Below are 23,828 nucleotides of genomic sequence, written 5' to 3'. Positions count from 1 at the left end.
ACATGAAGGTGGGGGACATGGGGACAAGGGACATGGAGAGTGTGTCAGGGCCTGTCTCAGGTGCATGGGGACATGGGGACATGGGGATGGGGCACACAGTCATCATGGGCGCATGGGGACATGGGGACACAGGGACCTGGGGATGGGGGACATGGGGATGGGGCACACTGGGGGGATGGACACAGGGACAGGGGGACAGGGGCATAGGGGGCAGGTGGGGACACAGGGACATGTGGGGACAGACCCCCGGTGCCCGCTGGGCACTACCTTTCCCCAGGAACTCGTCGAACAAGGCCACCATGTCGGGGTCGATGACAGACTCCGCCATGTCCCTTGTCCCCATGCTCAGCCCCGCCGTGACACCCGGCGGGTGCCAGAGGTTCTGGGACCGCTCCAGGTGTCCCTGGGGACCTCGGGACCAGCTGCGCCCCGGCGGGGGGAGGGGGAGAGAGGGGGTGAGGGTGGGCACAAGGGGAGGGACAACCCTGTCCCCACCCTGTCCCCGCTCACCTGGAGGCAGGTCTGGACACGCGGGACATGGCTGAGCCTGCGTGACAGATGGGGCAGCACGTGGGTGACACAGGTGACACGGGTGGGGGACCCCACCCCGCCCCTCCCCCCCCTCCGTGATGCACCCAGCCTCCCCATTGCCAACAGGCGGCTCCGCGTTGTCAGTAGGTTCCAGAGTGAACGCCCTCCGAGTATCGCCCGGGCAGGACCCAGCTTGTCCCTGTCCCCTGTCCCCTGTCCCCGTTCCCAGCGGTACCTGTGGATCCGTCAGCTTCCAAAATCCCGTCCCCGCGATCTCTGGGCTCCGTGTGTCCCCCCCCCCAGGGTGACAGTGGCTTTTATAGGAGTGGGCGGGGCGGGGGCCGCCCCGGTAATTGTGCGGGAGGGAGCTGGGCTGGGCGGGCAGGTGACGAGGACACGGAGCGATGGTGAAACACAACCTGGTCCCCGCGTCCCCCGTGTCCCCACGCCGTGACGCCCCCGGTCACCACGGCCGGGTGCCCCCCAGTGCTGTGAGCCGGGGTGCCCCCCGCCGTGCCCGTCCCCGCGGTGTCCCCTGTGCCCCGTGACGCCACGTGCCCCACAGGTGGTCCCCGCGATGCCACTGCACCTTGTCCCCAACATACCGGCGTGTCCCCTGTGCCTGGCCCTGCTGGTGCCTGTGAGCCATGGCCCTGGGGTCCCACGTGCCCTGTCCCCGAGGTCCCCGTGGTCCTGCATGTTGTCCCCGAGGTCCCGTGAGCCCTGTCCCCAAGGTCCCATGCGTCCTGTCCCTGAAGTCCTGTGAGCCCTGTCCCCAAAGTCCCATGTGTCCTGTCCCCAAGGTCCTGTGAGCCCTGTCCCCAAAGTCCCATGTGTCCTGTCCCCGAGGTCCCGTGAGCCCTGTCCCCAAGGTCCCATGCGTCCTGTCCCCGAGGTCCTGTGAGCCCTGTCCCCAAAGTCCCATGTGTCCTGTCCCCAAGGTCCCATGCGTCCTGTCCCCAAGGTCCTGTGAGCCCTGTCCCCAAAGTCCCATGTGTCCTGTCCCCGAGGTCCCATGCGTCCTGTCCCCAAGGTCCCATGCGTCCTGTCCCCAAGGTCCTGTGAGCCCTGTCCCCAAGGTCCCATGCGTCCTGTCCCCGAGGTCCCGTGAGCCCTGTCCCCGAGGTCCCATGAGCCCTGTCCCCAAAGTCCCATGTGTCCTGTCCCCAAGGTCCCATGTGTCCTGTCCCCAAGGTCCTGTGAGCCCTGTCCCCAAAGTCCCATGTGTCCTGTCCCCAAAGTCCCATGTGTCCTGTCCCCGAGGTCCCATGCGTCCTGTCCCCAAGGTCCCATGCGTCCTGTCCCCGAGGTCCCGTGAGCCCTGTCCCCGAGGTCCCATGAGCCCTGTCCCCAAAGTCCCATGTGTCCTGTCCCCAAGGTCCCATGTGTCCTGTCCCCAAGGTCCAGTGAGCCCTGTCCCCAAAGTCCCATGTGTCCTGTCCCCAAAGTCCCATGTGTCCTGTCCCCGAGGTCCCATGCGTCCTGTCCCCAAGGTCCCATGCGTCCTGTCCCCGATGGTCCCGTGAGCCCTGTCCCCGAGGTCCCATGCGTCCTGTCCCCGAGGTCCCGTGAGCCCTGTCCCCGAGGTCCCATGAGCCCTGTCCCCAAAGTCCCATGTGTCCTGTCCCCAAGGTCCCTTGCGTCCTGTCCCCGAGGTCCCGCACGCTGTCCCTGCTGCCTGTGTGCCTTGTCCCTGTGGTCCCACATGCCCTGCCCCTGTGGTCCCATGTGTCCTGTCCCCAAGGTCCTGCATGTTGTCCCTGTGGTCCCTGTGGCCCCATCCCTGTGGTCCCATGAGTCCTCCTGTCCCCAAGGTCCTGTGAGTCCTGTCCCCGAGGTCCTGCACGTTGTCCCTGTGGCCCCATCCCTGAGGTCCCGTGAGCCCTGTCCCCAAGGTCCCATGTGTCCTGTCCCTGTGGTCCCGCACGCTGTCCCCGCTGCCTGTGTGCTGTGTCCCTGAGGTCCCATGTGCCCTGTCCCCGAGGTCCTGCATGTTGTCCCTGCGGTCCCATGTGCCCTGTCCCTGTGGCCCCATGTGTGCTGTCCCCGAGGTCCCGTGAGCCCTGTCCCCAAGGTCCCACACGCTGTCCCCACTGCCTGTGCGCCTTGTCCCTGTGGTCCCGCCTGCCCCGTCCCTGCCATGCCCATGTGCCCTGTCCCCACAGCCCCATGTACCTTGTCCCCACCGGTGCCCACGTGCCCCATCCCCCCACGCCACGCCATGTGTGTGGTGCCAGCGGCAGGTGACATGTGCTGGGCAGGAGGTGGCTGCCACCGCCACCAAATCCGGGAAGAAGCTCAGCCTGGGAGACACCCAGCTATGGGGCAGCCCCACAGGCTGCGTCACCCCTCCGTGGGGATGTCCCGTTCCTGTCCCTAATGAACCGGTGGCGCAACACCGGCCATTGTGCCACGGTGACGCGGGCACCGGGAGTCACCGCGCGCCCTGCCCTGCCCTCCCGCCCCGCTGCCACCCACGCCACGGGGACCAAGGTGTCTTGAGAATCTTTATTCCTGGGGGGTGGCACTGTCCCCGGGGGGGGTGGCACTGTCCCCAGAGGGATGGCACTGTCCCCGGGGGGTGGTACTGTCCCCAGGGGGATGGCACCGTTCCTGCTGTGAGGATAGCACTGTCCCCAAGGGGGTGGCACTGTCCCCAGGGGGATGGCACCATCCCTGCTGTGAGGATGGCACTGTCCCCAGGGGGACGGCTTTGTCACTGGGGGGATGGCACTGTCCCCAGGGGGATGGCACCATCCCTGCAGTGAGGATGGCACTGTCCTGCCACCATCCTCGGGGGGGGGGGGGATGTCACCATCCCAGGGGGATGTCATCATCCTCGGGGTGATATCACTGGCCCCAGGGGGATGTCATCATCTTCAGGGGGATGTCACCATCCCAGGGGGGACATTACTGACCCCAGCAGGCCGTCACCATCCCCAGCGTGAGGATGCCACCGCCCCCAAGGGGATGTCACCATCCTCAGGGATCTGTCACCACCCCAGGGGGGATACCACCGGCCCCAGGGGGATGTCATCATCCTCAGGGGGATGTCACCACCCCAGGGGGCATACCACCGGCCCCAGGGGGATGTCATCATCCTCAGGGGGATGTCACCATCCCAGGGGGGATACCACCGACCCCAGTGGGCTGTCACCATCCCCAGCGTGAGGATGCCACCGTTCCCAGGGGACTGTCACCATCGCTGGGGCCGAGGGGGTTCAGCCGAGCTGGAAGTAGAAGTCGAGGAGGTGGGTGGCATCGGGGTGGCGGGAGAGCCCCAGGGGCTGGTGGCCGCGGGCCGAGGTGCAGAGGAACCAGCCGGGGTTGGCGGCCGACTCGAAGCGCCACAGCCCGTCCTTGTAGGAGCGGCAGAAGGTGAAGGCGGCCGCGGCGGCCCCGGCGTGGGGCAGCTCCCTGATGTCAGCGTCCTACGGTGGGCACCGGCCCCGGACTGTCACCGGCAGCCGGCCGGGGACAAGGGTGACAGCCCCACCTGGATCTGTGGGGGTCCCCAGCCCGGTGGTGGCCCTGTCCCCTCTGGGGTTCCTGTCCCCACAATGCCCCAGCCCTGGGATCCCGGTGTCCCCACCCCTGACGTGGCTTTGTCCCCAGGTGCCCCCTCCCCGTAGTGTCCCCAGCCCTGTAAGCCCCATGTCCCCTTTCCCCACAGTGTCCCCACAACCCTGTGGTGTCCCCATCCCCATATGCCCCCTTCCTACTGTGTCCCCATCCCTGTGACATCCCCAACCCTGTGACATCCCCATCTCCACAGTGTCCCCAATCCCTTGAAGTCCCAACCCCTTTGGTGTCCCCATCTCCATGGCATCCCCATCCCTGTGCCATCCTTGTCCCTGCAGTGTCCCCACCCCTTTGACATCCCCATCCCACAGTGTCCCCATCCCCACAGTGTCCCCATCCCCATGGCATCCCTGTCCCCTCGTGCCCCCATCCCCATGGCATCCCTCTTCCCCTGGTGTCCCTGTCCCCCTCGTGCCCCCATCCCCATGGCATCCCTGTCCCCCTGGTGGCCCTGTCCCTCTCGTGCCCCCATCCCCATGGCCTCCCTGTCCCCCTGGTGCCCCCATCCCTGTCACATCCCCATCCCATGGCATCCCTGTCCCCCTGGTACCCCCATCCTGGCATCCCTGTCCCCCTGGTAACCCCATCCCTCTGGCATCCCCGCAGTGCCCCCAGCCCCATGGTGTCCCCATGGCATCCCTGCCCCTTTGGTGTCCCCCAGCCCGTGTCCCCTGACCTGCAGCTGCAGGGTGGGCTGCCTGGCGGGGGGGCTGGCCAGGCAGCGGGTCCCGTTCTGGAAGCCCAGGATGACGGGCAGCCTGGCGGGCTCGAAAGCGCGGTTGGGCACCCAAAACACCTTCTCTGCAGGGGGGGGGGGCGACAAACAGATGGGGCCATCAGGGCCACGACGTGTGTGTCACCCCCTCCTCTATGTCCCCACGTCCCTGCCTGACCTTCAAGGGCGGCGTTGGCCCCTTGCAGGTGCGCGGCCACCAGCTGGTCGTTGCGTAGGTAAAGTGACTTCTGGTTGATGTCCCAGATCCTGCGGAGGACAGCGGTGCTGGCAGTGCCCCCCCCACCCTCCCGGTCCTTCCCGTCCTCCTGGGTGTCACCCATGGGTGCTATCCCCTCCCTCACTCACCGGTACTGGAAGACTTTGGTTTGCAGGGCGGGCATGTGGCAGGGGTGAAGCCTTCGGCCTCTGCGCAGAGGAAGAGGAGGGCGAGGGTGAGCGCGGGCTGGCACGCCATGGCACCCCACTGCCCGCCGCCCGTGCCCCCCTCGCCTTTATAACCCCTCCCGAAATTCCCAGCCTGCGGAGGCGGGGGGCTGCCGCTGGCGCAATCCACCCATGGTTCCGCTTCCCTCCCACCTCGCCGGGGCCCTTCCCCGGGGGGTCTCCCAGCCACCCGCTCACCCCGCATCCCGGCAAAGCTCCAGGGCCGCGCCTGGGAGGGAGGAAGGAAGGAAGGAGGTTGGTGGTGTTGCCACACTGCTGGCGGGGTGTGAAGGCTTGGTTCCGCCCAGCCGGAGGGCTCGGCACGGCTGGGGGCGGCAGCTGGAGCCGGGCGTCCCGGGGAGGCAGACACACACGTGGGGACACCCCCGGGGGTCAGCGGGGTCCCCGGAGCTGGCCCGAGTGGGACTCGAACTGTTAACCTCAGCGCTGGGGAGGCAGCGCCTTCCCCGCTGCGCCACCGGGCGGGAGGCACTGCGCATGCATGGGCCAGCCTGGCGGGTGCGCATGCGCAGTGAGGCGCCGCGCCGCCGGCGGTGGGACCCCAGCGGGCACCCGTAGGTGAAGCGTGGGGACCAGTGAGTGGCCGGCGGTGGGCGGCGCATGCGCAGTGGGGGGGGGGCGCGGGCGGCGCATGCGTGGTATGGGCGGGGGGCGGGGCGGCGCATGCGCAGTGTGGGCGGGGCGCGGGGCGGCGCCTGCGCGGGGCGGGAAGGGCAGCGGTCGCGCATGCGCAGCGCGGCCCCCGCCGGGCGGGGCGGGACGCGGGCCATGGCGGGGCGGCGGGGCGCTGCGGGTGGCCGTTGCCGCCCTGGTGCTGGCGGCCTGGGGCGCCCACGGCCTCTACTTCCACATCGGCGAGACCGAGAAGCGCTGCTTTATCGAGGAGATCACGGATGAGACCATGGTATCGGTGCGGGGCGCGGAGGGGCCTCCGGGGGCCGGGAGAGACCGCTGGGAGCGGGGTGGCCGCGGGATCCGGGAGGGCACCGGGAACCGGGAGGACACCGGGAGGGACCACCGGCTACCGGGGGCGCGATGGGAGCGATCACCGGGCACCGGGGGTGGCACCGGGAGGGGCACACCGGCCACCGGCGGTGCGATGGGAGCGATCACCGGGCATCGGGGGGGCACCGGGAGGGGACAGCGGGCACCGGGGGTAACTGGAGGGACCACCGGGTACAGGGGGGGCGATGGGAGGGGGCACCAGGCACCGGGGGGGAGGCGATGGGAGCGATCTCCGGTACCAGGGAGGGACCGGGAGGGACCACCGGGCACCGGGGGGGCACCGGGAGGGACCACCGGGTACGGGGGGGCATGGGAGCAACCGCTGGGTACGGGGGGGCAACGGAAGGGACCTCCAGGCACCGGCGGGGCTACAGAAGGGACCCCTGGGCACAAGGGGGGCTACGGGAGGGGTCTCCGGGCACTAGGGGGGGAGGGGAGTGACCACCGGGCACCGGGGGGGGGGCACCGGGAGGGATCTCTGGTCACTGGGGGGGGATGGAAGGGGGCACTGAGGCAATAACGGGAGGGATCTGGGGGCGATGGGAGCGACCACCAGGCACCGGGAGAGAGCAGGGGGTGATGGGGGGACCCCCAGGAACGACAGGGGAAGGGAGAAGTGGGAGGGACTCCCAGGAACCGGGAGGGGTGGGGGATAACGGGACGGGGGGGGGGCTGGCGGGGGTGGTGGGCCCGCTCCAACCCGTTGCCCCCCAGGGAATTACCGGACGCAGCTGTGGGACAAGCAGTCGGAGTCGTTCCTGCCCTCCACCCCGGGGCTGGGCATGCACGTGGAGGTGAAGGACCCCGACGGCAAGGTGAGGGTCCCTGGGGAAGCTGGGGTGCCCCGTGGCCCATGGGTGGGGGTTCCCGGGGTGGGGGTGGGGGGGCGCTTGGGCACCCACCAGCCTGGGGGTAGGATTGTAGGGGCACATGGGGTGCCCACCAGCTGGGGCAGGGGGTCCTTGGGGTGTGTGGGGTTCCCAGGGGTGTCTGCTAGGTGGGGAGGGGGTCCTTGGGGTGCACAGGGTGCTCTCCAGCTGAGGCAGGAGGGGTCCTTGGGGTGCATGGGGCACCCACCAGCCTGGGTGTGGGGTCTCTGGAGCACGTCGGTGCCCACCAGCTGGGGCAGGGGGTCTGTGGAGAGGCACGGGGTACCCAGCAGTGAGGGCAGGGGGGGTCCTTACAGTCCATCAGGGTGCCCGCTAGCCTGGTATGGGGGTCCCTGGGGTGCACGGTAACACCCTGGGGTGCTAGCTGGCTGGGTTTGGGGGGTCCTTGGGGTGCCTTCCAGCCAGGGTAGGGGTTCCCTGGGGGGCACAGGGCACCCACCAGGCTGGGTGTGGGGTCTCTGGAACATGTGGGGTGCCTGCCAGCTGGGGCAGGGGGTCCTTACAGTCCATCGGGGTGCCCGCCAGCCTGGGTATGGGGTCTCTGGGGTGCCTGTTGGCTGGGTTTGGGGGGCCCTTAGGGTGCTTTCCAACCAGGGCAGGGGTTCCCTGGGGGGCATGGGGCACCCACCAGCCTGGGTGTGAGGTCCCGGGGGAGCACGGGTGCTTGCTGAAGAAGACAAGGGGTCCCTGGGGAGCACAGGGTGCCTGCCAGGGAGAGCAGGGGGTCCTTGGGGTGCATGGGGCACCCACCAGGCTGGGTGTGGGCTCTCTGAAGCGTGTGGGGTGCCCACCAGCTGGGGCAGGGGGGGGTCCTATGGGCGGTCAGGTGCTCTCCAGCTGGGGCAGGAGGTCCCTGGGGTGTATGGCTGCCCCACCAGCAAGGGGGGGGGGGGTTGTCACTGGGGGAGCACAGGGTGCCCTCCAGCTGGGCCTGGGGGTCCCTGGGTGCGCGGTGTACTCCCAAGAAGGGCAGGGGGGGTCCCTGGGGAGCACGGGGTACCTCACCAGCCAGGGCAGGGGGGCTGTGGGACACACGTGGGGCTGTCCCGTTGTCTCCCCATGGGTGGGCGGTGGGTGGACAGCGGCCGCGTCCCGGCGCAGTTGGTGCTGTCCGCGGCAGTACGGCTCCGTAAGGGCGCTTCACTTCACCTCCCACACGCCGGGCGAGCACCAGATCTGCCTCCACTCCAACTCCACCCGCCATGGCGCTCTCGCCGGCGGCAACTGGTAATCTGAGGTGGGGGGGGGACGCCCCCCAAACATGGGGAGGGAGTGTCAGCGGCAGCAGGGGTCTGCTGACATGTGTCTCCCCCCCCTCCCTTTCTCTTTGCCCCACAGCGGGTGCACCTGGATATCCAGGTGGGTGAACACACCAACAAACTACCCCGAAATCGCCGCCAAGGACAAGCTGACGGAGCTGCAGCTCCGTGCCCGCCCAGCTCCTCGACCAGGTCGAGCAGATCCCAGAAGGAGCAGAACTACCCAGCGGGTGCGGAGGGGCTCCAAGGGGGCGTCAGTTGGGGTGAACCCCCTTTTCCCTATTGTCACTCCCATTTTTTGTTATTTTTTTTTCCTGTCGGCAGTACCGGGAGGAGCGTTTCCGCATGACGAGCGAGAGCACCAACCAGCGGTGCTCTGGTGGTCCATCGCCCAAACCATCATCCTCATCCTCACCGGCATCCTGGCAGATGAGGCACCTCAAGAGCTTCTCGAGGCCAAGAAGCTGGTGTAACCCCCACCGTGTCCAAGCCCCCCCCACCCTGGGGGGGCTCCCACAGTCCCGGGGGGGGAACCCCTGCTGCCTGTCGGCACCCCGAGGGGGGTGGGCAGCTCGGTGGGGCCTTGCCTGCCAGTCCGGGAGGGGGTGGGCCAGCCCCCGCAGTGGCGTTTGGTTGCGAATAAAGGATTTTGGGGTCCGATGGGTCTCGCTGGCGCTTTTTGGGGGGCGAGGGGGTGGGGTATCAGTGGGTTTCCCTGGAGTTTTTGGGGGGGCAAAGGGTGGGGTCCAATGGGGGTTGCTGGCACTTTTGGGGGGCGAGAGGGTTGGCTGTGGTGCTGCACCGAGCTGGGCGGGGGCTCAGCCTCCTGGCTGCCTGCCTCCCACGCTGCGTTTCCATGCCCCACCCCCGGGGTTGTGCAGCCCCCCGAAGCAGGGGGAAGGGGGGGGACGCAGGCGGTCGGGGCGCCCCCAGCCACCCCCCCCCCCCCCCCCCAGCCCCGCAACCTTGAGCGGTAGGTGCTGCCACTCAGTCTCCAGCGCTAGGGGGCGGCGCGGCGCTCCGGCGCTCGTCTGGCGCCGCTCTGGGCACACGCCGGAAGTCTCCGTGGGTTGGTGGGGCCGCGCAGGCGCAGTCGGTGGCGGGCGGCCACCATGGCGGCGGCAGCGGGGTTCGAGCACATGGGGCTGGACGGGCGGCTGCTACGGGTGCGTTGGGGGGCCGGGGGGCGCTACGGGCACCTGGAGGGGGGCGAGGGGTCAGCGGTGGCGAGGGGGAGGCTTGGGGGGCCCGGGGATGCAGGCCCTGAGGCGGGGCAGGCCTCTGGGGGCACCGGGGGTCCCTCCGGCGGGGAGGGGGTCAGGGGCACCGGGGGGGCTTCCCTTGGGGGGAGCGGAGTTGGGGCACCGGGGGGTCCCTCGGGGGGAGCGGGGCAGGGACACCGGGGGGTCCGTCGGCGGGGAGGGGTTTGGGACACCGCGGGGTCCCTTGGGAGGAGCGAGATTGGGACACTGGGGGTCCCTCTGCGGGGAGGGGGGCAGGGACACCGGGGGGGTCTCTTGGGGGGAGCGGGGCAGGGACACCGGGGGGTCCTTCGGTCCCTCGGCGGGGAGGGGGTTGGGTCACCGGGGGGTCCCTTGGGGAGCCCAGGCAGCTGGGACCCCCACGGTGACGGACCACGCAGGCGGTGGCAGAGCTGGGCTGGGCCACCCCCACGGCCATCCAGGCCGAGGCCATTCCCCTGGCACTGGAGGGCCGCGACATCCTGGCCCGGGCCAGGACCGGCTCCGGGAAGACGGGGGCGTACGGGCTGCCCCTGCTGCAGCACCTCCTGCGCGTCAAGGCGGTGAGTGGGGGTGCTGGGTGGGGGGGGGTGCTCGGGGGCACAGGGGGTGGCGAGCAGGGGTGGGTGCTGTGGGGCACGGTGGGCACTGGGGGTTATTGGGCTGGGTGGGTACCATAGGGTGTGGGGGGTATGTGGGTGCTGCGGGGTGCCCGGGCATGGGTGGGCACTGCGGGGCACGTGGGTGCTATAGGGTGCAGGGCATGGGTGGGCACTGTGCGGCACGTGGGTGCAGTGGGGTGCCTGGGTGTGGGTGGGCACTGTGGGGGACATGGATGCTCTAGGGTGCTGGGCATGGGTGCAGTAGGCTGCTGGGGCACGGGTGGGCACCGTGGGGCACGTGGGTGCTATAGGGCGCTGAGCATGGGTGGGCCACATGGGTGCCGTGGGGTGCTGGGCAGGGGTGGGCACTGTGGGGCATGTGGGTGCTGCAGTGTGCTGGGCGTGGGTGGGCCCGGTGGGTGCTACAGGGTGCTGGGCATCGAGCAGGGGGGCTCTGTGGGGCACGTGGGCTCTGTGGGGTGCCAGGGCAGCTCTCCTGTGCCCGTGCCGCGGCAGTGACGGCGGGCGGGGGCGCGGGCGGGCACAGGCCTCCTCGGCGGTGGCACAGGCGGTGCGGGCGCTGGTGCTGGTGCCCTCCAAGGAGCTGGGGCAGCAGGTGGTGCACAGCCTGCGGCAGCTGGCGGCTTTCTGCGGTCGTGACCTGCGCGTGGCCGATCTCTGCGCCCAGAGCGACCTCGCCGCGCAGCGGTAAGCCCCCCAGCCCCCCGGCTCCGGGCGCCTGGCCCCCTCCCCCCCCGCCCCCCAGCAGGTGGGGGTTGATGGCAGAGGGAACTGGTGTGGTGTGTCGCCAGGCGGTATTGATGGAGAAGCCGGACGTGGTGGTGGGCACACCGGGGCGGGTGCTGGCACACCTCAGCACCCACAGCCTGAGCCTGCGGCACTCGCTGGAGCTGCTGGTGCTGGATGAGGCCGACCTGCTGCTCTCCTTCGGCTTTGGCGAGGACATCAAGGCCTTGCTGTGGTGAGGGGCACGGGGAGCGGGGCAAGGACGGGGACTGGGGGGGCACTGCTGGGGTTGGAGGTTGGGGGGGAGCAGCACCAGGGGTTTGGGGTGTACTGAGGGGCTGGGGGCACTTTTGGGGCTGCGGGGCACTGCTGGGGCTGGAGGGTGTGGGGGGCACTGCCTGGGGTTTGGGGGGGCACTGCTGGGGCAGGGGGGCACTTTTGGGCTGGAGGTTGGGGGGGGCACTGCCTGGGGTATGGGGGCACTTTTGGGGCTGGGGGGCACTGCTGGGGCTGGAGGATGTGGGGGGCACAGCTGGGCGTTTGGGGGGCACTGCTGGGGCTGGGGGGCACTTTTGGGGCTGGAGGATGTGGGGGGCACAGCACGGTGTTTGGGGGGCACTGCCTGGGGTTTGGGGGGCACTTTTGGGGCTGGGGGGCACTGCTGGGGCTGGGGGGCACTTTTGGGGCTGGAGGATGCGGGGGGCACAGCTGTGTGTTTGGGGGGCACTTTTGGGGCTGGAGGATGGGGGGCCACAGCAGGGTGTTTGGGGGGCACTGCCTGGGGCTGGGGGGCACTGCTGGGGCTGGAGGATGTGGGGGGCACAGCTGGGCGTTTGGGGGGCACTGCTGGGCTGGGGGGGAGGGCAGCCTGGAGTCTGGGGGGCACAGCAGGCCAGGCCACCGCAGCGGGGCACTGGCAGAGCCAGAGAGCATCTGGGGGGTGCTGCCAGGGCGGGGGGGGGCACAGTAGGGTCTCCGGAGGGGTTGCCGAGGACTTTGGGGGTGCTGGTGGGGGGCATCTGAGCCTCCCGCATCCCCCCAGCCACCTCCCCAAGATCTACCAGGCACTGCTGATGTCGGCCCACCTTCAGCCCCGACGTGGAGGCCCTCAAGGAGCTGGTGCTGCACACCCGGTGAGCCTGGGGAGGGGGGCATGGCGGCAGGTTTGGCGGGGGGGGGGGCACGGGGGGAAGGTTGGGGGGTGCGATTGAGGTTGGGGGGGCACAGGGGGAAGTCTGGGGGGGGTCTGAGAGACGTCTGGGGGGGGTCTGAGTGGGGTCTCGGGGCGTCCAAGTGGAGTATGGGAGGGTCTGAGTGAGGTTTGGGGGGGTTGGAGTGAGGTTTGGGGCGTCAAGTGAGGTCTGGGGGGGGGCACGGGGGGAAGTCGGGGGGGGTCCGAGTGAGGTCTGGGGGGTCCGAGTGGGGTCTGGGGGGGTCCGAGTGAGGTCTGGGGGGGTCCGAGTGGGGTCTGGGGGGGTCCGAGTGAGGTCTGGGGGGGGTCCAAGTGGGGTCTGGGGGGGTCCAAGTCGGTTGGGGGGGTCCCGAGTGAGGTCTGAGGGGTCCGAGTGAGGTCTGGGGGGGTCCGAGTGGGGTCGGGGGGGTCCAAGTCGTCTGGGGGGTGGCTGGAGTGAGATTGGGGGGGTCCGAGTGGGGTCTGGGGGGGTCCGAAGTGGGGGCTGGGGGGGGGCCCGAGTGGGGGCTGGGGGGTCCGAGTGGGGTCTGGGGGAGTCCGAGTGGGGTCTGGGGGAGTCCGAGTGGGGGCTGGGGGGTCCGAGTGGGGGCTGGGGGAGTCCGAGTGGGGTCTGGGGGGGTCAAGTCGGTTGGGGGGGTCCGAGTGGGGTCTGGGGGGGTCCGAGTGGGGTCTGGGGGGGGTCCGAGTGGGTCTGGGGGGTCGAGTGGGGGCCGGGGGCCAGCGTGGGCATGAAGACGCGGGCCAGGGCACTTGGGAACGCAGCAGCCCAGGGGGTACGGCGGGTTGCTGGGGTGCGCTGGTGGGGGGGAGGGGTCCACACCACCCCCCTTGGCCGCAACTCCCCCTCCCCCCCCCCCCCCCCTTCCCCCTTCCCCTGACGCTGCCGTGCCGCCTGCAGGTGACGGTGCGGCCGCCGGAGCCCCGGCTCCCGGGCAGCTGCCAGCTGCGGCAGTTCGCGGTGCGCTGCGGCACGGAGGAGGACAAATTCCTGGTGCTGTGCGCCCTGCTGAAGCTGCGGCTGCTGCGCGGCCGGGCCCTGCTCTTCGTGGGCACCCTCGCCCGCTGCTACCGCCTCAAACTCTTCCTCGAGCAGTTCGCATCCCCGCCTGCGCCCTCAACTCCGAGCTGCCCGCCCGCTCCCGGTAAACCCCCCGGGGGACAGGGGGGGGGTGGTGGGGTTCCCCCTTGGCTTGGGTATCCCTGGGATAGCGTGGGGGAGGGCAGAGGGGAAAGCGGGGTGCTGTGGGGAGCGGGGTGACTCCTGGGGGCTTGTGGAAGAAGGTGGGGGGGCGACTTTGGGGGGGGGGAAAGCGGGGTGGTCCGTGGGGATGAGGGGGGTCCCCGCTTGAGCGGAGGGGTGTCCTTGGGGTGCCAGGGGAAACACCTGCAGGGGGAAGGGCACCCTGGGGGGGGGGAGGGAGGTCCCAGGAGGGTGCAGGGTGCCCGTGGAGAAAGGGCAGGGGTACCCGTGGGTCGGGGAGGGGGGGGGGGGGGGGCAGCGAAGAGGGGTGGGCGCTGGTGGCGGGGGGTGCTGATAGTCCCCCGCCTGGTCCCCAGGTGCCACGTCATCACCCAGTTCAACCGCGGCATCTACGACTACATCGTGGCCACGGACGAGGAGGCGCCGGCGGCGCCCGCCGAGCAGCCCGCCCGCAAGAAGCGCCGGGGTGCTGCCCAAAGGTGAGCCCCCGTGGGTGCCACCGAGCCCCCGTGGGTGCCACCGTGCCACCAGGGCGATGTCCCGCTGGGGCCGGGGGGAGGTCACCCCCAGCTACAGGGGTGCTCCTGCCTGGGGTGTCCCTTGTCCCCAGGGGGTTCCTGGTGCCTGCTGTGACCCCGAGGAGGAGGCGGGGGGGGGGGTTCTGTCACCCTGGGGGGGGTTGTGCCTCGTGCCCCTGTGGGTGCTGGCCCCAGGGAGGTCCCTGCGTGTCCCCTGTCCCCTTCTTTGGAGGGGTCTCCTTGCGTTGTCCCCGTGGCTCTGGGGTCATTGCGCCCAGGGTGTCCCTGTGCCCAGAGTGTCCTCGTACCCCCGGGGATCACGTCCCTGTGCCCACGTCATTGTCTGTCCCAGATGTCCCCTTGCCCAGGCTGTCCCGTGGCCTTGGGGGTCCCCAGCCACCTCCCCCCCCCCCCAATCTGGGCTGTGTCCCCCCCCAGCAAGGGCAAGGACCCGGAGTACGGCGTCGCACGGGGCATCGACTTCCAAAACGTGGCCGCCGTCATCAACTTCGACGTGCCGACCACGGTCGAGTCCTACATCCACCGCGTGGGCAGGTACGTGGGGCCCCCACGGGTGGGTGGCCGGCGGCCCCCTCCCCACCGCCGTGTCCCCTCCCCACCGCCGTGTCCCCTCTGTGCCCGCAGGACGGCCCGCGCTGACAACCCCGGCACGGCGCTCACCTTCGCGCTGCCTGAGGAGCAGGACGGCCTCGCTCGGCTCGAGGACGCGCTCGCCAAAGGTCGGGGGGACCCCGTGTTGCTTCGTTGAGGGTGGTGGGGGGAGGGGAAGTGGGTGCTGAGGGACACGGGGTGTCAGGAGCGAGGGTCTGGGTGACCCAGCGTGTCCCCACGTGTCCCCCAGAGAATGGCGAGTCCATGCTGCAGCCCTACACATTCTGCATGGAGGGAAATCGAGTCACTGCGCTACCGCTGCCGGGTAGGTGGGTGCTGGGCGCTGCTGGGGGGCTGTGGGGGGGCCCTGTTTGGGGGGGGTGCCAGGCTGTGACACCCTGCGTGTGTCCCCAGGACGCCATGCGCTCTGTCACCAAGCAGGCGGTGAAGGAGGCCCGGCTGCGGGAGATCAAGGATGAGCTGCTCAACTCCGAGAAACTCAAGGTAACCCTGCTGGTTCCTGGGGGGCTGCCTGCGGGGCTGGGGGTGCTGCGGGGAGGGTGCTGGGCCCTGCCAGCCCCCAATTCTCTGTGCCCAGGTGTACTTCGAGGACAACCCCCGCGACCTGCACGTCCTGCGCCACGACAAGCCCCTGCACCCCGCCATCGTCAAGCCTCACCTCCGCAACGTGCCCGAGTACCTGGGTACGTCCCCGCACCCTCCAGCCGGCCCTGCTTTGGGGGGTGGGGGTGGAAAGGGGGCAGGGTGGGGACCCTGGGGGGGGGGTGATGGCGATGTAGAGGCAAAACAGTGCCTGGGGGGGATGTTGTTGGGGGATGGGAACATCCCCAGGGCCGCCGGCACCCCCTTACCCGCTGCTCTGTGCCCGCAGTGCCCCCCAGCCTCCGCGGTGTCGCCAAACCCAACCTCAAGAAGCGCAAGGGGCTGCGGTTGACCCGCACCGGCACCAACCGTCGGGGCGGCGCGATGGTGAGTGTGGGACGGGCGCAGGGACCACCCCCCCCCCCGCCGCCCCCCGCGCTGCCAGAGGGGCTGACGCTGCTTTTTTTTGCCCCCTCCCACCAGTCCCGTGGCACCGGCAACCCGCTGCAGAGCTTCAAGTACGCCCGTCGCCGCGCCAAACGCCCGGCTGCGCCGCCCTCCTGAGCCCCCCCCCCGCTGCCCCACGGACTGTGCCCACCCCAGGGGGCACCGCAGCCCCCCCCACCAGGGACAGGGTGTCTCTGTGCCGTACCCTGCGGGGCGGCTGCGCCCAATAAAGGTGCCGAGGGACTGTGCCAGCTGTGTGCCGTGTTGTGCCGTCGCCTCGCCACGCGCGGTGCCCCCGCCGGCTACGTGACGGGGGAAGGCTGGTGACGCAGCGGTGGGAAGCGGCGTCTCCCGCTGATGCTGGGCAAAGGTGCCAGGGCGTTATTGCCCCCCCCCTTATCAAGGCCAAGGCTGTGCCAGGGCCATAAACAAGGGCAAGGATGCCGTGAGGGGTGGCACTGCCAGCTTTGGGGGACCGGGGTCACCTCGGGCACCCCGACACTGCTGCGCTGCCACTGCCGTGAGTGCGGCAGCCTGGCGTGCCTCGCCCCGGCGCTGGCACCGCGCTGCGGGTGCCGCTCGGCTCATGCAGTGCCACGGGCGCCTGCCGGGGTGCCGGGGTTCACCCAGCCCTGCCCCGTGGCGCACGAGGCAGGCGTTACCCCTCGGGGTACCGGTGATCATCCACCGAGGCGTCTTATCGGGGTTACGGTGTCTTATCAGGGAGCACGGCTCCGGTCCAAGGCTGCCTGCCGGCCCTGACCCCTTCCCAGCACCGGGGCAGAGGGCTCAGCACCGGCACCTCCCTGCGGGCACGGCAGCCCCGTGCCGGTAACGGGGGTTTGGCCACCTCCGTGGTGCCGGGAGGCCACCGGTGGCCTGACGGGTGCCACCGGCACCGCTGTGGCAGCACCGAAGCGCCCGTGTCCCCCGCGCCGGGCTGGGTGTCCCGTGGTGGCGCGGCCTCTCCGCTTCCTTCACCCTGGGAAACCCGCGGGGTGTCCCGAGGGGGGCACGGCTCCCGAGCGTCCCCCTCTTTCCTCTCCTCCAAACCAGGGAGGGTGGGAGCGGGGTGCCCCTTGCTGGGGTGGGGGGCAGCCGGGCACCTCCCCGCCGCGGCAGTTGGCGATCGATCGCGGTTAATGATCACAAGGGTTTTACGGCTCCGGCGAGGGCTGATTGGCTTCGGGGCGGTCAGGCCAGAAGACCTCACCGCGGCAGGCGACCGCCCAGGGGACGTGGTGTCTTATAGGGCGCGGGCGAAGCCGGTGGCACCCTTTTGCCCAGGATGCTGGGGTCCAGCGCGCTGGCCGGCGCCGTGTTCGGTGCCCTCCTGGTGCTGGTAGGTGCTGGGGGGTTGGCAGGGCTGGGACATGGTGACCACTGGTGGCAAAGCCATGGCGGTGCCCTTTGGGTGCTGCTTGGAGGGGCTGGGGGGACACCGGCGTGGTGCCTGTTAGTGGTGGCATCTGGAGGGGATTGGGGTGGCAGAGCCACAGAGATGCCAGAGCGATGCCCATCGTGGTGGCATTTGGAGGGGCTGGGGGTGGCAGAGCCGGGGGGACACCGGTGTGGTGCCCATCGTGGTGGCATTTGGAGAGGCTGGGGGTGGCAGAGCCAGGGGGACACCGGTGTGGTGCCATTGTGGTGGCATTTGGAGGGGCTGGGGGTGGCAGAGCCAGGGGGACACCGGTGTGGTGCCATTGTGGTGGCATTTGGAGGGGCTGGGGGTGGCAGAGCCAGGGGGACACCGGTGTGGTGCCATTGTGGTGGCATTTGGAGGGGCTGGGGGTGGCAGAGCCAGGGGGACACCGGTGTGGTGCCCATCGTGGTGGCATTTGGAGGGGCTGGGGGTGGCAGGGCCGGGGGGACACCGGTGTGGTGCCCATCGTGGTGGCATTTGGAGGGGCTGGGGGTGGCAGGGCCGGGGGGACACCGGTGTGGTGCCCGTTAATGGTGACATTTGGTGGGCCGGGCATCGTGCCCCACGGGCCGGGGTGCTGCCCACCGATCCCCCTTCCCCCCCCGCAGGTCGCACCGTCGTTGACCCCCATGCACCGCGCCGGTTACTGCGCCTTCTACGGCGAATGCGGCCGCAACCCGGAGGTGAACATGTCGCTGGTGCCCTCCAACGTGCCGTGCCTCTCCAACACGCCGGCGCGGGTGGCCACGCGCACGGTGCTGAACATGCTCCGCAGCGTCTGCCCCGAGCTGGTGCGGGGGGACAACGAGACGACGCGGGTTTGCTGCTCCTTGGGGCAGCTGGTTGCCCTCCGGCTCAGCGTGGCGCTTTCCGGCACCGTCCTTTCCCGCTGCCCGGCGTGTGCCAGGAATTTCGCCAACCTTTACTGCAACAACATCTGCAGCCCCGACCAGAGCCTCTTCACCAACGTCACCCGCATCGTCAACCGCACCACGGCGCTGGGACGGCCCCAGCTCGCCGTCGTGGAGTACCAATGTTTTTACCGGCGGGATTTCGCCGACGCTTCTTTCGACTCCTGCAAAGGCGTCCGCTTGCCGGCTACCGGCGGTTACGCCATCGACACCATGTGCGGCCGTTACGGCGCCCGGCTCTGCACCACCCAGCGTTGGTTGGATTTCCAAGGGGATAAAAACAACGGCTTGGCACCGCTGCAGCTCGATTTCCAGCTGGTCCCCAACGGCACGCAGCCCGGCGATGGCATCGTGCCGCTGGCCACGAAGGCTTGGCGCTGCAACCAGGCGCTCAGCACCCAGGAACAGCCTTGCTCTTGTCAGGACTGCGCCGAATCCTGCCCGCCGGTGGTCGCTCCCCCCGGCCCGCCGCCCCCCTTCCGCTTGGGCGACGCCGACGGCGCCTTGGTCCTCTGCGGGCTGCTCTTCGGCCTCCTCGCCCTCATCTTCATCCTCTCCTTGCTGTTCCGCAGCCGGCGGGTCAAGAAGGATGCGACGCCGGCGCCGGTGCCGGCGCGTGCCCCGGGCTGTGCGGCACGCCTGGGCGATGCCAGCCACCACCTGCTGGCGGGGGCTTTCTGCCGGTGGGGCACGCTGGTGGCCCTGCACCCCGTGGTGGTGCTGGTGGTGGTGGTGGTGGTGGCGGGTGGTTTATCAGCCGGTTTGGTTACTCTCCAGCTCACCACCGATCCGGTGGAGCTGTGGTCGGCGCCTGGCAGCCGCGCCCGGCAAGAAAAAGCTTTTCACGACCAACACTTCGGTCCTTTCTTCCGCACCAACCAGGTGATCGTGACGGCGCCCGGCCGGCCCAGCACCAGCTATGAGTCGGTGGTGCTGGGCGCCAAGAACTTCAGCGGGGTGCTGTCCGAGGAGGTGCTGCGGGTGCTGCTGGAGCTGCAGGAGCAGCTGGCGGCCACCACGGCGTGGGCACCGGTGTCGGGCAAGGAGGTGACGCTGAGTGACATCTGCTACGCTCCTCTCAACCCCACGCAGCCCGGGCTGGGCGACTGCTGCATCAACAGCGTCACCCAGTACTTCCAGAACAACAGCACCCGCCTGGCCATGACGGCCACCCAGGCCGACGGCAAGGTGACGGGCACGGTTGACTGGCGCGATCACCTCATCTACTGCGTCAAGTGGGTGCTGCTCCCCAGGACCCGGGGGAGCGTGGGGTTGGGGGGTGGATGTAGGGTGCTGGGTGGTACCCATAGGGTGCTGAGCTGTGGTTTGGGGTGCTGCCTGCACCCAGGGTACCACCTTTGTGGCACCCAGCACAGCATGGTGCCCACAAGGTGCTGGGCTGTGGGGCTGGGGAGCTATCTATGGGGTGCTGAGCATGGCACAGTGCCCGTGGGGTGCTGGGCTGTGGGTCAGGGTGATGCCCACAGGGTGCTGGGCATGGCACGGTATCTATGTGGGGATGGGTTGGGGTGACATCTGGGGTGCACCCAACAGGGCACAGGGTCCGTGGGTGCTGGGCTGTGGGTCAGGGTGCTGCCTGCACCCAGGGTACCACCTTTGTGGCACCCAGCACAGCATGGTGCCCACAGGGTGCTGGGCTGTGGGGCTGGGGTACTCTCGATGGGGTGCTGAGCATGGCGTGGTGCCCACAGGGTGCTGGGCCGTGGGGTCAGGGTGCTATCTATGGGGTGCTGGGCACAGCATGGTGCCCATGGGGTGCTGGGCTGTGGGGTTACAGGACAGGAGATTTGGGGTGATGCCCACAGGGTGCTGGGTGCAGCACTGGTGACTGTGGGGTGCCAGGTTGTGGTGCTCTCTATGGGGTGCTGAGCTGTGGGGCGCTGGACTGTGGGGTCAGGGTGCTCTCCGTGGGGTGCCCAGTAGGGTGCTGGGGTGGGTACTGGATGGGTGCCGGGGCAAGTGCTGGGGTGGGTGCCAGGATTGGGTGCTGGATGGGTGCCGTGGTGGGTGCTGGATGGGTGCTGAGTTGGGTGCCAGGATTGGGTGCTGGATGGGCGCTGTGGTGGGTGCTGGATGGGTGCTGGGGGAGATGCTGTGGTGGGTGCTGGATGGGTGCTGGGGTTGGGTGCCATGGTGGGTGCTGGATGGGTGCTGGATGTGTGGCGGGGCAAGTGCTGGGGGGTGGGTGCTGGATGGGTGCCATGATGGGTGCTGGATGGGTGCCGTGGTGGGTGCTGGGGTTGGGTGCCGTGGTGGGTGCTGGATGGGTGCTGAGTTGGGTGCCAGGATTGGGTGCTGGATGGGTGCTGGGGGAGATGCTGGGGTGGGTGCTGGATGGGTGCTGGGGTTGGGTGCTGTGGTAGGTGCTGGGGTGGGTGCTGGATGGGTGCTGGGGTTGGGTGCCGGATGGGTGCTGGATGGGTGCTGGGGGAGATGCTGGGGTTGGGTGCCGGATGGGTGCTGGGGTTGGGTGCTGTGGTAGGTGCTGGGGTGGGTGCTGGATGGGTGCTGGGGTTGGGTGCCGGATGGGTGCTGGATGGGTGCTGGGGGAGATGCTGGGGTTGGGTGCCGGATGGGTGCCGGACGGGTGCCAGGGCAGATGCTGGGATGCCTGCTGGGGTTGGGTGCCGGATGGGTGCCCGATCGGTGCCGGATGGGTGCTGCGGTGGGTGCTGGGGTGCAGCCCCTCACCCCGCGCCGTGTCCCCCCAGCTCCCCGCTCTCCTTCAAGGACATCACGGCGCTGGAGCTGAGCTGCATGGCCGCGTACGGCGGCCCGTCTTCCCCTACATCGCCCTCGGCGGCTACCCCGTTAAGCAGCGACCCGGGGGGGTGGGGGTGGGGGGCTGGCACCCAGGGGTGTCACCCGCTGTCCCCCCAGACTCCGAGTACACGCAGGCAGAGGCGCTGATCATCACCTACTCCCTGCACAACTTCCCCCGCCACGACCCACGCCACGAGTGGGTGCTGAGCTGGGAGCAGCGCTTCCTCGAGGTGGTGGGCGACTTCCAGCGCGCCCACCGCCCCAACCTCTCCGTCACCTTCATGGCCGAGGTGAAGCACCCCATTCCTGGGGGGTGTGTGTGTGGGGGGCACCCTGGGGTGCCCAGCCCCCCCCTCACTCCTCCGCCCTGCTCAGCGCTCGCTGGAGGACGAGATCAACCGCACCACCGGGGAGGACATCCCCGTCTTCGCCATCAGCTACCTGGTGGTCTTCGCCTACATCGCCCTGGCGCTGGGCGAGTACACGGCCTGGCGCCGCGTCCTGGTACGCACCGCGGGGGGCTGGGGGTGCCAGCACCCTTGGGTGCCCCCGCTGGGTGCTGAGCGGGTGGCTTTGGGAGCTGAGCGGGTGGCTTTGGGAGCTGAGCGGGTGCCTTTGGGTGCTGAGCGGTGCCTTCCCTTTGGGTGCTGAGCGGTGCCTTCCCTTTGGGTGCTGAGCGATGCCTTCCCTTTGGGTGCTGAGCGGTGCCTTTGGGTGCTGAGGGTGCCTTCCCCTTTGGGTGCTGAGCGGGTGCCTTTGGGTGCTGACGGTGCCTTCCACTTTGGGTGTTGAGCATGCCTTTGGGTGCTGAGGGTGCCTTCCCTTTGGGTGCTGAAGGTGCCTTCCCCTTGGGTGCTGAGCGGTGCCTTTGGGTGCTGAGCGGTGCCTTTGGGTGCTGACGGTGCCTTCCCTTTGGCTGCTGAGGGTGCCTTCCCTTTGGCTGCTGAGGGTGCCTTCCCTTTGGCTGCTGAGGGTGCCTTTGGGTGCTGAGCGGTGCCTTTGGGTGCTGAGCGGTGCCTTTGGGTGCTGATGGTGCCTTCCCTTTGGCTGCTGAGGGTGCCTTTGGGTGCTGAGTGGTGCCTTTGGGTGCTGAGGGTGCCTTCCCTTTGGGTGCTGAGGGTGCCTTTGGGTGCTGAGCGGTGCCTTCCCCTTGGGTGCTGAGGGTGCCTTCCCTTTGGGTGCTGAGGCTGCCTTTGGGTGCTGAGGGTGCCTTCCCCTTGGGTGCTGAGCGGTGCCTTTGGGTGCTGACGGTGCCTTCCCCTTTGGGTGCTGAGGGTGCCTTTGGGTGCTGAGCGGTGCCTTTGGGTGCTGAGGGTGCCTTCCCTTTGGGTGCTGACGGTGCCTTCCCCTTGGGTGCTGAGCGGTGCCTTTGGGTGCTGAGCGGTGCCTTTGGGTGCTGAGGGTGCCTTCCCCTTGGGTGCTGAGCGGTGCCTTTGGGTGCTGAGGGTGCCTTCCCTTTGGGTGCTGAGGGTGCCTTTGGGTGCTGAGGGTGCCTTTGGGTGCTGAGCAGTGCCTTTGGGTGCTGAGGGTGCCTTCCCTTTGGGTGCTGAGGGTGCCTTTGGGTGCTGAGCGGTGCCTTCCCCTTGGGTGCTGAGGGTGCCTTCCCTTTGGGTGCTGAGGCTGCCTTTGGGTGCTGAGGGTGCCTTCCCCTTGGGTGCTGAGCGGTGCCTTTGGGTGCTGACGGTGCCTTCCCCTTTGGGTGCTGAGGGTGCCTTTGGGTGCTGAGGGTGCCTTTGGGTGCTGAGGGTGCCTTCCCTTTGGGTGCTGACGGTGCCTTCCCCTTGGGTGCTGAGCGGTGCCTTTGGGTGCTGAGCGGTGCCTTTGGGTGCTGAGGGTGCCTTCCCCTTGGGTGCTGAGCGGTGCCTTTGGGTGCTGAGGGTGCCTTCCCTTTGGGTGCTGAGGGTGCCTTTGGGTGCTGAGGGTGCCTTTGGGTGCTGAGCAGTGCCTTTGGGTGCTGAGGGTGCCTTCCCTTTGGGTGCTGAGGGTGCCTTTGGGTGCTGAGCGGTGCCTTCCCCTTGGGTGCTGAGGGTGCCTTCCCTTTGGGTGCTGAGGCTGCCTTTGGGTGCTGAGGGTGCCTTCCCCTTGGGTGCTGAGCGGTGCCTTTGGGTGCTGACGGTGCCTTCCCCTTTGGGTGCTGAGGGTGCCTTTGGGTGCTGAGGGTGCCTTTGGGTGCTGAGGGTGCCTTCCCTTTGGGTGCTGACGGTGCCTTCCCCTTGGGTGCTGAGCGGTGCCTTTGGGTGCTGAGCGGTGCCTTTGGGTGCTGAGGGTGCCTTCCCCTTGGGTGCTGAGCGGTGCCTTTGGGTGCTGAGGGTGCCTTCCCTTTGGGTGCTGAGGGTGCCTTTGGGTGCTGAGGGTGCCTTTGGGTGCTGAGCGGTGCCTTTGGGTGCTGAGGGTGCCTTCCCCTTGGGTGCTGAGCGGTGCCTTTGGGTGCTGAGGGTGCCTTCCCCTTGGGTGCTGAGCGGTGCCTTTGGGTGCTGAGGGTGCCTTCCCTTTGGGTGCTGAGGGTGCCTTTGGGTGCTGAGGGTGCCTTTGGGTGCTGAGCGGTGCCTTTGGGTGCTGAGGGTGCCTTCCCCTTGGGTGCTGAGGGTGCCTTTGGGTGCTGAGGGTGCCTTCCCCTTGGGTGCTGAGGGTGCCTTTGGGTGCTGAGGGTGCCTTTGGGTGCTGAGGGTGCCTTTGGGTGCTGAGCGGTGCCTTTGGGTGCTGAGGGTGCCTTCCCCTTGGGTGCTGAGCGGTGCCTTTGGGTGCTGAGGGTGCCTTCCCTTTGGGTGCTGAGGGTGCCTTTGGGTGCTGAGCGGTGCCTTTGGGTGCTGAGGGTGCCTTCCCCTTGGGTGCTGAGCGGTGCCTTTGGGTGCTGAGGGTGCCTTCCCCTTGGGTGCTGAGCGGTGCCTTTGGGTGCTGAGGGTGCCTTCCCTTTGGGTGCTGAGCGGTGCCTTTGGGTGCTGAGGGTGCCTTCCCTTTGGGTGCTGAGGGTGCCTTTGGGTGCTGAGGGTGCCTTTGGGTGCTGAGCGGTGCCTTTGGGTGCTGAGGGTGCCTTCCCCTTGGGTGCTGAGCGGTGCCTTTGGGTGCTGAGGGTGCCTTCCCTTTGGGTGCTGAGGGTGCC

The 23,828-nt window shown here is 69.2% G+C and overlaps 4 protein-coding genes and 1 long non-coding RNA gene across 5 annotated transcripts; 3 read left to right on the top strand and 2 right to left on the bottom strand.

Moving 5' to 3' along the window:
- Window positions 1-259: 259 nt before the first annotated feature.
- Window positions 260-835, bottom strand: LOC119142064. The gene is made up of 3 exons (XR_005102143.1): window positions 767-835; window positions 511-547; window positions 260-422 (listed from the first exon to the last, which is right to left on the bottom strand). It is a non-coding gene; the product is annotated as an uncharacterized LOC119142064 (long non-coding RNA).
- Window positions 836-3,024: 2,189 nt separating this feature from the next.
- LOC119142066 (interleukin-1 receptor antagonist protein-like) lies at window positions 3,025-5,749 on the bottom strand. Its single transcript, XM_037374775.1, has 5 exons — window positions 5,471-5,749; window positions 5,195-5,254; window positions 5,007-5,095; window positions 4,790-4,914; window positions 3,025-3,962 (listed from the first exon to the last, which is right to left on the bottom strand). The coding sequence occupies exons 2-5, from the start codon at window positions 5,227-5,229 to the stop codon at window positions 3,753-3,755; spliced, it is 459 nt and encodes a 152-aa protein (XP_037230672.1). The 5' UTR covers window positions 5,230-5,254; window positions 5,471-5,749; the 3' UTR covers window positions 3,025-3,752.
- A 175-nt stretch (window positions 5,750-5,924) lies between these two features.
- On the top strand, window positions 5,925-9,107 carry TMED4 (transmembrane p24 trafficking protein 4). Its single transcript, XM_037374773.1, is given in 11 exon segments — window positions 5,925-6,210; window positions 7,013-7,131; window positions 8,309-8,425; window positions 8,527-8,565; window positions 8,567-8,623; window positions 8,625-8,651; window positions 8,653-8,669; window positions 8,765-8,817; window positions 8,820-8,869; window positions 8,871-8,895; window positions 8,898-9,107. Coding segments are annotated over 11 exon segments (813 nt in total). The 3' UTR covers window positions 8,921-9,107.
- Window positions 9,108-9,525: 418 nt separating this feature from the next.
- On the top strand, window positions 9,526-15,858 carry DDX56 (DEAD-box helicase 56). Its single transcript, XM_037374774.1, is given in 18 exon segments — window positions 9,526-9,613; window positions 10,090-10,251; window positions 10,838-11,002; window positions 11,103-11,272; window positions 12,080-12,119; window positions 12,121-12,170; window positions 12,951-13,002; window positions 13,128-13,323; window positions 13,326-13,371; window positions 13,787-13,909; window positions 14,387-14,503; window positions 14,594-14,688; window positions 14,811-14,854; window positions 14,856-14,885; window positions 14,975-15,064; window positions 15,159-15,264; window positions 15,453-15,550; window positions 15,647-15,858. Coding segments are annotated over 18 exon segments (1,719 nt in total). The 5' UTR covers window positions 9,526-9,559; the 3' UTR covers window positions 15,728-15,858.
- Window positions 15,859-16,873: 1,015 nt separating this feature from the next.
- On the top strand, window positions 16,874-21,483 carry LOC119142067 (NPC1-like intracellular cholesterol transporter 1). Its single transcript, XM_037374776.1, is given in 6 exon segments — window positions 16,874-16,952; window positions 17,642-19,179; window positions 20,677-20,741; window positions 20,744-20,796; window positions 20,854-21,018; window positions 21,104-21,483. Coding segments are annotated over 6 exon segments (2,151 nt in total). The 5' UTR covers window positions 16,874-16,898; the 3' UTR covers window positions 21,380-21,483.
- Window positions 21,484-23,828: the final 2,345 nt, after the last annotated feature.

Source organism: Falco rusticolus, unplaced genomic scaffold, assembly GCF_015220075.1.
Source record: "Falco rusticolus isolate bFalRus1 unplaced genomic scaffold, bFalRus1.pri scaffold_199_arrow_ctg1, whole genome shotgun sequence".
In the NCBI taxonomy this organism is placed as follows: domain Eukaryota; kingdom Metazoa; phylum Chordata; class Aves; order Falconiformes; family Falconidae; genus Falco; species Falco rusticolus.
This window is presented reverse-complemented; position numbering and strand designations above follow the sequence as displayed.

Coding starts and splice junctions, on each gene's coding strand:
- LOC119142066 (XM_037374775.1), bottom strand. CDS start 5,229: ATGCCCGCCCTGCAAACCAAAGTCTTCCAGTACCG. Junction 5,096..5,194: donor ACCAAAGTCTTCCAGTACCG/GTGAGTGAGGGA, acceptor TGTCCTCCGCAG/GATCTGGGACATCAACCAGA. Junction 4,915..5,006: donor GGCCAACGCCGCCCTTGAAG/GTCAGGCAGGGA, acceptor CCCCCCCTGCAG/AGAAGGTGTTTTGGGTGCCC.